General features: G+C 63.7%; 1 protein-coding gene across 1 annotated transcript; it reads left to right on the top strand.

Moving 5' to 3' along the window:
- The first annotated feature begins 112 nt into the window (after positions 1–112).
- Positions 113–11,750, top strand: AFG2A (AFG2 AAA ATPase homolog A). Its single transcript, XM_056134503.1, has 16 exons — positions 113–336; positions 974–1,095; positions 1,535–1,692; positions 3,023–3,081; positions 3,315–3,923; positions 4,252–4,381; positions 4,557–4,613; positions 4,904–5,027; positions 5,232–5,487; positions 6,580–6,734; positions 7,938–8,147; positions 8,532–8,585; positions 8,938–9,017; positions 10,305–10,431; positions 10,812–10,976; positions 11,066–11,750. Exons 1-16 carry the CDS (start codon positions 228–230, stop codon positions 11,240–11,242), a joined length of 2,592 nt encoding a protein of 863 aa, XP_055990478.1. The 5' UTR covers positions 113–227; the 3' UTR covers positions 11,243–11,750.
- Positions 11,751–12,014: the final 264 nt, after the last annotated feature.

The following is a 12,014-nucleotide window of genomic DNA, read 5'->3' as shown; positions in this document are numbered from 1 at the left end:
GGGCGCCCTTCCGCTTCCGGCCCCGCCCTCGGGCGCGCGCTTCCGGTCCCGCCTCCCCGCGCCGCGCTTCCGCTTCCGGGCCGCCTGCCCGGCTCGCTGCCCACGCCGAGCCGCGCGCTGCTCCGCGGCGTCCGCCCGGCGCCTCTCCGGGGTCTCCCCGGCCCCGCCGGCCCCGCGCCCGTGACCTCTGCCCCGGAAGCGCCCCCCGACCGGCCGCCGGACCCGGCATGTCCTCCCGGAAGGGCCGCCGGACGCCCTCCCGCGGCGGGGACGGGGCCCCGGGCTCGCCGGCCGACGGGCCCGCGCTGCTGACGGTCACCGGCGCCCTGGACAAGGGTGGGCAGGGGCCGGGGCCGGGGCCGCCCTCCCTCCCGGTGCAGGGGTGCAGGCGCCTCTCGGGGCCTCTCCCCACCTCCCGGGTGCAGGGGTGCGGGGTCCCTCCCTCCCCAGGGTGCAGGGGTGCGGGGTTCCTCCCTCCACATGGTGCAGGAATGCAGGGGCCCCCTCTCCCTCCCCAGGGTGCGGGGGTGCAGGGTCCCTTTCCAGGTGAACGGGTGCCGAGTCCCTCCCTCCCCAGGTGCGGGGTCCCTCCCTCCCCAGGTGCAGGGGTGCGGGGCCCCTCCCTCTCCAGGGTGCACGCCCCTCGCACGCCCCTCCCTGCCTCCCCGGTACAGGCGGTGTGTGCTGCCTTTCACTCAGGATCAGGCCGTGGGAGGGGAGCCCCATGCCCTCCTAAGTGCAGGGTCAATGCTGCTGTTCTGGGGGCACAGGAGGTGGGTGGGGTAGCCCAGGTTGCTGGGGCATCTGTGCCAGGAGCCGCTCTGAGTGGGGACCCCAGAGCTGGTGCCGGGTGGGTTCTCCCGGGTAACGGGCTGAGGGACATCCTGCGTGCCCTGCCTTGGCTGGCCCCAGGCCACGCTGGGAAGGGACCTTTCCCCCCCGGCACCCAGGGACAGGGTGTTCTCTGCTGCAGATGTCCGCGTCCCTAAGCGCCTCCAGAGCTCCCTGGTGCAGCTGGCCCTGGGCACCCTGAAGGCTGCGGGCCTGTGCATCGGCCGCCCGGCGCTGCTCACCGGCCCCCGCGGGCAGCAGGAGGTAAGGCCCCAGGACCGCACCCTGCTTGGGAGGCAAGCTCCCCCATGGCCACGCTCTGCCAAGGGGGCAGGCTGGCACGTGACCTCCCGCCGCCCAGCTCTGTCTGTCTGTCTCCCCGCAAGCTGGATCTGCACTGCACTGCCCCTCCTGTGCCCTCCCTTCTTCAGAGCTGCACCCAGCCTGGTACTGGGAGTTTTGCTCTTGTTTTTGTTGTGGTGGCAGAGATCAGACCCAGCAGCTCCTCCACCCCGGGCACGCTCCCGCTTAGACCCGCTGCACGTTCCCGGCTCATCTCTTGCGGACTGTTCCCCGCGCCTTTCCTGCTTTCTCCAGTCCGTCGCTGATGGAGGAGTGCTGTGACAGGAACCTGGCTGCCCGTGCCAGCTCTGCCCAGGGCCCGCTGTGCCCTGCATCCTGACTCTCCTCTCTGTCCTGGCAGATCTTCACAGCCTGGCCAGTGGCGGCCTTTCCCGGAGGGAAGGTGGGCCTGAGTGAAGCCGCCCAGAGGAGCATGGGCGTGAAGGCAGGTGACGCCGTCCGGGTGCAGCCGCTTCTGGGGGCCTTGGTGCCAGCTGAGGAGGTGGACGTGTGCCTCAGGTGTGTCTCTGCGGGCGCTTAGGGATCCAGTACCCGGGATGGTTTGACAGTGCAGTTGGCAGGGCCGATCCTTGTCCTTCTTGCTGTGGCTGAAGCCGTGTTAGTAGGGACATCAGCACCGGCTGGTTGACAGCCCTCAAGGCCAGCGGTCAGCAGATCACCCTTCGAGTCTTTCTCCATCGTAGCTGTAGTTCTTCCTCATCAAATGCCATTTTCAGAAGGTGTTTTGAGGGACCAAGGAGAGGGCTTCAAGCCTGGTCCCAAGCTTGGCGTGTGTGGCGTGGGGTCATGACACAGGACAGACTTCACCCTCTGACTTCGTCGCCAAACCATTGGCTGGCATAAGTGCTTCTCTGTGTCTGCTCATTCCAGCGTGGCTTTCCGTGGCCAGGATGTGTGTTTCTCCTCTTCCGTCCGCTTTTCAGAGCACAGACTTGATCGTTCTTGTCTGGGTCTGTAACTTAAGCGCCTTCTGAGTGTTCTTGGCTTACGGGCCTCTCAGCCTCTCTGGTCGTCCGGCTTGTGGCCTGGTGTCCTGTGCACGCATGTGCCAAGCCGCTGGGGGATTGTTGGCATCAGCACGTCCCAGCATGTGCTGGGAATCTGTGGTCTACGCCCTTGTGGGCTCTGGTGTCTATGCGGAGCGGAGAGTTAGGTGCGCGCTAAGAGCTGTGGGGCCGAACCACCTCCCCCACCACACCCTCTGCTCATCTCTGGCTGAGTCCGACCCGGGGCGTGGCTGGGCAGTGTCCGGCAGACTCGGGTTTGTGTCTGACAGTTGGCCTGGAGCACTTTCCGCGTGCTGACTGCCTCTGTCCCCTCTGGCCTGCTTGGCCTCCCAGGAGGTGGACTTGCTTTCCTCAAAGATGAAGTTGGGCACAGGCCTCAGAGACGCTCCCGCTGCAGGCTCAGGCAGGGCCGGTGCTGAGGGCAGCAGTGGACAGCGTCACCTGATAGTTCTGACCCAGGCACCATACGAACAGGACTTCCTAGGGCTGGGGCTATACTTGGCGGCAGGGGCCTGTCTGGAGACTCAAGGCCTGGGGTTGACGTGCCCCCGCCCCCCCCCCCCCCAGAGACACCAGAGCTTCCACTGTGGTTTGCGGGGTGTCCATGCACTCCCCACCAGCGTGCTTTTCTGTGTGTGACTCTGGCGTTCTGCCCTGCTGGACAGTGGTCACTGTGAAGATGTGCCCAGCAGGGGCTGGGGTCTGTGCTTGGCCTCACAAATAAGCCTCAGCTAGTGGTCAGGAGCCAGGAAGTGTGGCCAGCTCACTGTGCTGGCCGTGCCCCCCTTCCCGGTGGACTCACACCATTTCCACCCATGCAGTGACGCAGACGAGGACCTGGGGAAGGAGCCACTGGCCGAGTGTTTGCGGAGGAAACTGGGTGAGCCAGCTGTGGGGTCCGCTGCAGAGGAGCGAGTGGCCGAGGACTGACAGGCACTGACCATGGCGGCTGCAGCCGCCAGTGTCAGGCGTCCTGAACGTGGCTGTCATGGGCAGAGGGTGACCTGCAGGTGTTGCCCTCCGGACCTGCCCGTGATGGACTGTGTGTCCAGTGGCCCATGGGGCTGCCACTCCGCGTGAGCCAGCCTGAGCCTCCACCCCTTGTCCTTCCAGACCGCAAGATCGTCCTGCCGGGCAACTTCCTGTCCTTCACCTTCTACATCCGGCTCTTGGAGATGCGAGTATTGGGTGTCCGAGGGGCAGATGGCGTGGTCCTGAGAGAGCCCCCGGGTGAGGGGGACCAGGAGGCGCAGGGCCCGGCCTCTGAGCCGTCCAGCACAGATGTCAGCACCCTGGACCTGTCCCTGCAGCTCAGCCAGCTGGAGCTGGGCACCCCCCGGCTGCCCCCGGCCAGCAGCACGCCCTGCAGGCCCGTGCAGGACCATGGCTCCCCGTGCATCCCCCAGAGCCCTGCGGACAGCTGTGGGCCTGGGCTCCAGGTCCCAAGCCCGGGTCTCGGCTCAGAATCCGACTCCAGGCCCGCTGGGGACCGAGAGTGGCTGGACCCGGCCAGCCTGGGGGCGCGGCGCAACACGGACACGTTTTACTTTATCTCCGCGTCGACCCGCATCCACTTCACCGGTGCCCACACAGAGTCCGGGGAGCAGAACCCGCTGCCCAGGGTGACCTACGATATGATCGGCGGGCTGGCCCCACAGCTGGCTGCCCTGCGGAGGGCCGTCGAGCTGCCCCTCACCCAGCCCCAGCTGTTCCGGCGCTGCGGTGAGGCCGGGTTGTGTGGTGTCCCCGGGCATCCCTCCCCATGGTGTCCACGCACACGTCCAGGCCGTCCCACGCCACTCTGAGGGGCTCCTGCATGGTTACCGCCAGGGCCCCGCAGACTCTGGCCTGCCTCTCTCTCTCTCTGCGTCTCAAGTGACCAGTGTGGGTACCGGGCCCTGAAGGAGGGAGGGGGTGGTGTCTTCTCTCCACTGGCCACTGGGGCCCGGGGTCTGGAGCTAGCTGGGCCCTCCCTTGCCGTGTGAGCTCAGGCCAAGATGTGGGCAGCCCGCACACTGCTGGCAACGCTGAGCCTTGGGCCTCCCTGCAGGGGTCCCTCCCCCGACGGGGGTGCTGCTCTACGGTCCACCGGGGACCGGGAAGACCATGATCGCCCGGGCTGTGGCCTCCGAGTCTGGCGCGTCCGTCTTTGTCATCAACGGCCCCGAGATCCTGAGCAAGTAGGTCCAGGCTGATGCTGTGGACGCCTGGGCCGGGTGTGGGGGCTCAGGGATGGACGAAGCCCCTGTCCACGTGGAGAGAGCTCAGTGCTCGGGAAACACTTGGAAAGTCGAGGCTGCCCAGACCCCTCCGGGAAATCGTCCTGGTTGGTCCCTAAGGTGTCGCTGGTCGCAGGTTCTATGGAGAGACGGAAGCCAGCCTTCGCCGGATCTTTGCAGAAGCCTCGCGGAGGTGCGTCCTCGGGCTTGGGCGGGAGCAGGGGCAGACGGGGCTCAGGTGCCCATGTGCTGGGCCTGGGGCGGAGACAGTCGCCCTCCACGCCGTGAGCTGCCTGGGCTGTGTCCTCCGCAGGGCCGGCAGGACTGCCCAGGGTTCCCGAGCAAGACGTCCTGAGCCACGGAGCCCTCATGCTCCTTTGTCCACTGGTGGCAGCCAAGCCCAGTGTGCGGCTGCTGGGCTGGCTGGTGGGGGGTCTTGGAGGGGCCACAAAGCAGACGGTGGAGCTTGCTCTCGGCCCACAGGCGCCCGTCAGTCATCTTCATTGACGAGCTGGACGCCCTCTGCCCGAGAAGAGAAGGGGCTCAGAGTGACGTGGACAAGCGCGTGGTGGCCTCTCTGCTCACGCTCATGGATGGCCTTGGCGCTGTGAGTCCTGCCTGCACCCGGGGCTAGGTGGCTGGGTGGACAGAGCAGGCAGTGGGACCTGCCTGCCGTCTCACGCTCATGGATGGCCTTGGCGCTGTGAGTCCTGCCTGCACCCGGGGCTAGGTGGCTGGGTGGACAGAGCAGGCAGTGGGACCTGCCTGCCGTCATGTGAGGTGACGCTGGCACGTGGCTTCCTTCTGCCAGGAAGGAAGTGAAGGGCGGGTGCTGGTCCTGGGGGCCACCAACCGGCCTGAGGCACTGGACGCGGCCCTGCGCAGGCCCGGCCGCTTCGACCAGGAGGTGGAGATCGGCGTGCCCACTGCCGAGGGCCGCCTGGACATCCTGCGCAAGCTGCTCCGCTCTGTCCCCCACGGGCTGACCGATGCAGACCTGCGGCACCTGGCCGGCAGCGCCCACGGCTATGTGGGGGCCGACCTCAGGGCCCTGTGCAACGAGGCGGGTGAGCCTGGGCCGGCGGGGCGGGCGGCTCCTGGTGGGACCACGGGAAGGGGCCCACAGACGGGCACTGCGACCTGCAGGGCGCAGCCGGGCCTGTGCGGTTCTGGGCACACACGTGCACGTGCACACACACGTATGCACTCACTTGTGTACTTGCACATACACACTCACGTGGACACACAGTTGCTCACGTGTGCATGTACTCATGCATACACGTGCATATATGCACGTGCGCTAATATGCACATACGCACTCACATGAACACACTCGCACACATATACACATACACACTTGCACATAAAACCGTATACATGCACACATGTACCCACTCATCCTCTCATAGACAGGGCCTCCTCTGGCCTCACAACACAAGGACCCCCCAGACACACCCGCTACAGACACCCCCAACATAGACAATACACACAACCCCCCCACACACACCCTTGTCTAGTCACGCCTACACACAGACACATCCCCCCACAGACACCCTGACACAGTCTGAAAGGTCACGTAAGTGAGGCTCCATGGACAGCCCCCATGACAGGCCGCACCCCCAGGTCTTACTTCTCAGCACTGACCATCTGCAACTTGGCATGGCCATTGAGACGGAGTTGCCCAGGCCTAGGTGGGTCCAGCCAGCACAGCTGCCGGTGCCAGCAAAGTCAGATGGCTCGGAGAGAACTCCGTGTTCTCACACGTGTCTGTCTCGGCAGCTGGTGTCACGCTGCACCTGGGTGCCGGGACGGGGGGTTGTGTCTGTGAGTCTGCCTGTGTGCACGTGTGTGTCTGTGTGTGTTTGTATCTTCGTGTGTATGTGCGTGTCTCTGCGTGTGGGTGGGCATCTGTCAGTGGGAGTGACGTGCACGGGTGAGCCTTGCTGGCTCGGGTCTGATGTCTCTTCTGAAGTCACCGAACCTACTCCCCGCTGAGCTTCAGCGGGATAGTGGGGAGTTTCCTGTGCAGGGCCGGCGGTGGGGGGAGCAGGGTGCTTCTCTCCGTCTGTCGGTGAGGTCCCCGCCAGGCCCCCTTGCTCGCCACTGCTCCAGGGCATGTGCGGCTCTGGCAGGAGGTGAGCTGGCGTCTGTCCCTGCAGGTCTGTGTGCCTTACTGAGGGCCCAGGGGAAGCAGCCGCATGTGCCCGACAGCCAGCTGGCCGCGTCGGTGACAGTCACTCTGCAGGACTTCCTGCAGGCCATGAATGAGGTCAGACCCAGTGCCATGAGAGAGGTGGCCGTGGACGTGCCCAGTGTAAGTGCTGCCTCCCCCTGCCTGAGACTCAGCATTCAGGCTACCCTCACAACTACCTTCCTGCAGTGTCACAGAGCGATGGGACACGCAGCTCTCCTCATGGGTGCTCCGGGGCGCGCTGACTCCCTGTGTGTGACGGGGGTGGGGGGAGAGAGAGCAGGTGAGAAAGAGCACCCGGGAAAGGGCTCACAGCTCTCGTGGGGTGCCATGGAGCTCGCTGACTTCCTGTTTGGCTGCCTGCCTGTCTGCTTGCCTCTCTGCCTCTGAAGTCGGCCACCTCCCTCAGGCTCCCCATGCGCACGTCCCTGTCAGGCCACAAGCCCACACACGGCGTGCCCCTGGGGGACATGGAGCTCACTCCTGGGGGCCCGGCGTGCCTTGTTGCTGTCAGCAGCTCCTTGTCTTGCCCAGTGGGGTGCCAGGGCTGGGGGGTCTCCAGGCCCCGTCCAGTGCTTCGGGGCTGGCTCCCACGCAGAGTCACGTGTGTGGGTGTGCTGCACATGTCTGGGACCCGAGAGGTGGCCTCTGGGTGAGTCCTTTGGATTCGTCTTTGGCGGCTCCACCCTGCTCCTTGTTTTCACGGGCTGCTGCTTTGATGCCTGCCCACGTCTTGTTTCCATCCTGGTTTCCATTAGGCTTTGTTTGCCTTCACTTTGAAGTGGGGAGCGGTGGTTAGTGGTCTTGCCTTTTCTTGGTCTCACAAGTGTGACTCGCTGTCTGTTTACCCCGAGCGCTGCTTTTCCTGCACCCTGTCTGCTATGTGCTCCTCCCACCGACTTTAAAGCGCTTCTTAATCCCCCCGAGATGTCAGTTACTGCCCCGTTGGGCAGTGCCTGTGCAGAGGGGCAGGCAGAGGTTCACTTAACAGCCTCTTGATTGTTTCCTTGGGGGCTGAGATGCTGAGGGACGGGCAGCCCTCTGCTGGCCCAGAGATGCTCGTCCCGGGACCCTCGTCACGCCTGGCTCTCGTCGTGGTACCTGTTTCCCCCTTGGTCTTTGGTCTCGCGATGCTCAGGGCTTACTCCTGGCTCTGTGCCAGGGATCACTCCTGGTGGGCTCGGGGACCCTGTGGGGTGCTGGGAAGGAACGTGGGCTAGTGGTGTGCAAGGCCAGTGCCCTCTGCGCTGTGATCATCTGCCCTCCTGCTCTGCGCCGCCGGGTGCTGCTTTTCTGCCCTGCGTTTGCAGCACTCGTGTCTCACAGGTCTCCTGGTCAGACATCGGGGGGCTGGAGGAAATCAAGCTGAAGCTCAAACAGGCTGTGGAGTGGCCCCAGAAACACCCCGAGGCCTTCCTGCGCATGGGCATCCGGCCCCCGAAAGGGGTCCTCCTGTACGGGCCCCCCGGCTGCTCGAAGACCATGATCGCGAAGGCGCTGGCCAACGAGAGTGGGCTCAACTTCCTCGCTGTGAAGGTGGGAGGGGCCCCGGGGCAGCAGGAGCGCCCAGAGGGATCTGGCGTGGGCTGGCACTGCTGCGCGGCAGCCTCTGGGGAAGGGAGGGGAGAGAAGTTGTGAGCAGGTGTGAGCGAGGTGTGCTCGTGAGGGGAGGTGTGAGCAGAGGTCTGAGTGGCGGGTGAGGAGCTGTCAGCAGGGCCGAGGAGACCTGAGCAGACTCGTGCGAGGAGATGTGAGGGAACGTGAGGGGAGCCGTGAGCAGTGTGGGTGCTGGTGTGGGCCGGGCGTGCGTGCTCAGGGGCGGACCCCAGGCTGGCCGCACGCCTGCCTTGTTTTCCTTGTGTGCTTTCGTCCTCGCCAGGAGGGTGCAGCGAGACACTGAGGCTGCTTGCTTCCCTGCAGGGGCCTGAGTTAATGAATAAGTACGTTGGCGAGTCAGAGCGAGCAGTGCGGGAGGTAAGACGGCCAAGCTCGTGTGTCTCACGCGGGGTACGAACCCGGGGACGTCACAGCCCACCTGAGAGCGGATTGTGGTTTCTTTAGGCAAGAGTCCTCCTGTTTCAGGTGCAGTTCTGATTACTGAGACAGTTTGTTTCTAAATTCACCATGTTGCCTCCCTTACATCTTTGCCAGCTCAGTTTACTGGAGGACTGTGACGGTCTTTCTCAGGAGGGAGGACGGTGAGGGTCCTTTCTCAGGAGGGGGACGGTGACCGTTCTTTCTCAGGAGGGAGGCGGTGAGGGTCCTTTCTCAGGAGGGAGGAGCACTACAGTCGATCATTTCTGACCCGCTCTGATCTGTCCCACAGATCTTCCGGAAAGCTCGCGCGGTGGCCCCTTCCATCATCTTCTTTGACGAGCTCGACGCCTTGGCTGTTGAAAGGGGCAGGTAAGAGACAGTTGCCAGGACCGTGGGGTGCTGCCCTGCATGGGTGGGCCAGGCGCCCTCCTGCCTCAGCCTTGTCAGAGCCGTGGGGTGACGGGCCTCACGCATGTCCCCTGGGGGAGCATGGTTGCTCTTCACGTCTTTCTCTCTGGCCTTTTCCTTCATGGTGTGCTTGGCGAGGCTTGCATGTGGGACCTCAGTTTCGGGAAACTCTGGGGCTGCCCGGGGTCATTTTCGCAATCCAGTGTCTACTGAAGCTGTTGAAATTTGGACTGGGAGAGAGCCGAGGGTTGACCCACTTCAGTCCCCGGCACAGCATGGTTCCCCAAACACCCTCGGGTGTGGTCTAGGGGGCCCAAGCACCCTCAGAGACAGATCAGCCAGGTTTTATCGTGCAGCAGAGCCCCGTCAGGAGGGCACACGACTCAGGGCTCGGTTTTGCAGGGCTAAATCATGTTTCCAGTGTTGCAATTGCATGAAATTAAGAGCGTATTCCTGCCTCTCAGGTAACAAAGAGAATTATAATCTGTTCCAATGTGCGTGTTTATGTGTGAGCATGCATGTGTGTGTCTGGTGTGCTGACATGCACGTGTGTGAGCTGGTTTCATGTGTGTGTCTCTGTGGATGTGTGTGGGGGGCAGAGTCTGTGGGAAATCTTCACGGGCACACGATCCCTCTCTGCCCCACTCTCAAGCTCCTCTAAGGATTCGCACGGGCCCTGCTGTGGAGGTGGCTGCATCCCGGGGCAGCACTGCACATCTGTGCGTGTACATGGGAGGGATGTGTGTGCGTGCACACGTTTGTGTGTTTAGGTGAGAGTGTTTGTGTGAAGGGTGTATGAGTGCTTGGGTGAGAGTATGTGTCTGAGTGTGGGGGTGTGACAAAGTGTATTGTGAGTATATGTGTGCATATCGTGAGTATATATGAGTTGTAATAGCATGTATGTGTGAGTATGTGAGTTGTGTGTAAATGTGTGAGAGTGAACGCGTATGTGAACGTGTGTATGTATGTGAGTGTATGTATGAGTGAAGGTGTGTGAGTCTGAGGGTACATGTTGTGTGTATGTGAGTGTATGTGTATGTTTGCAAGTGTGTATGTGTGAGTGAGGGGGGGGGTGTGGAGACCGTTCCTGGGGCCCATGATGGGTTGCCTTCCCAGCCAGGAGCACCTTGGTCTGAGTCTGCAGTCTGAATGTCCAGACATGGGCGTTTCCTCATTGGAGGACTTATGGGCTGTTGGGATTCAGGGCTTGTGTGGGGAGCCGCCTAGTCTGTGCCTATCCATACTCAGGTCCTCGGGGGCAGGGGACGTGGCAGACCGTGTCCTGGCCCAGCTCCTGACAGAGATGGACGGCGTGGAGCAGCTGAGGGACGTGACCATCGTAGCAGCCACCAACAGGCCGGATCAGATAGACCAGGTAAGTGCTGGTGGAAGGGCATGGTGGGGACCCCTGTGAGCTGACACCCAGGCTCTAGCTGCTGGGAGGACTCCTAGACCACCCGGCCAGTGGTGGTCAGTGAGGCCAGCAAGGAAGTTCTATGTCCAGCTGGCTCGTACCAGGCCCCCCACAGCTGTGCCGCCCCTCCTGGAGCCTGCATGCAGGCGGTGTGTGTCTGGGGTCGCTGTTGGTGCGCGTCCAGGATTCGGTGTCAGGTCTGAGCGAGGGGGCGTGTCCGTATCCGTCCGTGTCTGCCTGTGTTCGTGTACATCGTGTCTGCCCGTGTCCATGTCTGGTGTTCTGTGTCCGGTGTCCGTGTTTGGGGCGTGGTGTCCGCTCACCCTGGGTCCCTCCCGCAGGCACTGCTTCGGCCCGGCCGCATCGATAGTGTCATCTACGTGCCACTGCCAGACGCGGCCACCCGGCAGGAGATCCTGGGCCTGCGTCTGCGCGCCATGCCCGTGGCTGAGGATGTGGACCTGCAGGAGCTTGTCTCGCGGACGGAGGCGTATTCCGGGGCGGAGGTGAGTGGCTCAGGGCTGCCCGGGTCTCTGTCCAGCCCACCTCGCCAGCCCCGCCTTGTGCACCCTGACTGGGCCATCTCGTCGTGCAGATTGTGGCCGTGTGCCAGGAGGCCGGTCTGCGAGCCCTGGAGGAGGACATGGGCGCCACACGTGTCCTGCACAGACACTTCATGCAGGCCCTGGACGCTGTGCCGCCCCGCACGCCCGCCTCATCCCAGAGCTTCTATGAGGACTACCATGCTCGGAGCAGGCTGCACACACGCTGAGGCTGCCACGTGGACACTGCCTGGGTGCTCCTTCCTCCCTGAGGCCGCCACATGGGCACTCTGGGTGCTCCTTCTCCCCTGCAGCAGCACCACAGCACAGGCAGGAGCGGGGCTCACCCCACGGGCATTCCTGTCTGCCCACACTCCACACCCGCACCCCAGCCCCAGCTGCAGAAAGGGACGGACACGGCTCTGCCTGCAGTGGACCCTTGTAGTCGGGCGTGTGCTGGGATAGGCCCAGGGAACCTCTCCCCTGGCTGGCGAGTCTTCCCCGGCCTCACTCTGCGGCAGTGCTAGGGCCTAGCAGGGGACATGGGCAGTGGAAGGCGGGGAAGAGGGTCCCAGGTCCCCAGAGGCTCTTGGAGCTGCCCCCGCCTTCTTGCCTTGAGGGGAGGGAAGAGGCTCCTTGTTGCTCCTGAGGATTTTGGTCTGTGGGGACCGCAGAGATGCCTTCTGAGAAGGCCCTGGGCAGCCTGTGCCCTCCAGAGTAAATGTGTTTGTTTCAGAACCCGGGTCTTGCCTGCCATTGTAGGTCCCAGCCTTGCCCGTCATTCTAGAACCCGGGTTTTGGCCATCGCTCTGGAACCCTGGTCTCGCCCGTCATTCTAGAACCTGGGCCTCGATCTCTAGTCACTCCACAGCACCTTCTGCTGCCGGTGGCTCCTGGAATTGACTTGGAGGTGATGTGTCGGGTGGGGCTGCGCTCTCCTGCCCATGGGGTCTCGACTGCCCACCCTGCTGCTGTGTCACTTCCTCTTCCCGAGCAGAGCCC

Source organism: Sorex fumeus, unplaced genomic scaffold, assembly GCF_029834395.1.
Source record: "Sorex fumeus unplaced genomic scaffold, SorFum_2.1 ptg000099l, whole genome shotgun sequence".
Lineage (NCBI taxonomy): Eukaryota > Metazoa > Chordata > Mammalia > Eulipotyphla > Soricidae > Sorex > Sorex fumeus.
Note: the sequence above shows the minus strand (reverse complement) of the source record. Positions and strands in the feature narration are given on the sequence as shown.

Excerpts from the sequence above, each read along its gene's own strand:
- AFG2A (XM_056134503.1), top strand. The coding sequence starts at position 228 with ATGTCCTCCCGGAAGGGCCGCCGGACGCCCTCCCGCGGCGGGGACGGG. Across the intron at positions 4,614-4,903 it reads TTTGCAGAAGCCTCGCGGAG|GCGCCCGTCAGTCATCTTCA; the intron begins GTGCGTCCTCGG and ends CTCGGCCCACAG. Across the intron at positions 6,735-7,937 it reads TGGCCGTGGACGTGCCCAGT|GTCTCCTGGTCAGACATCGG; the intron begins GTAAGTGCTGCC and ends CGTGTCTCACAG.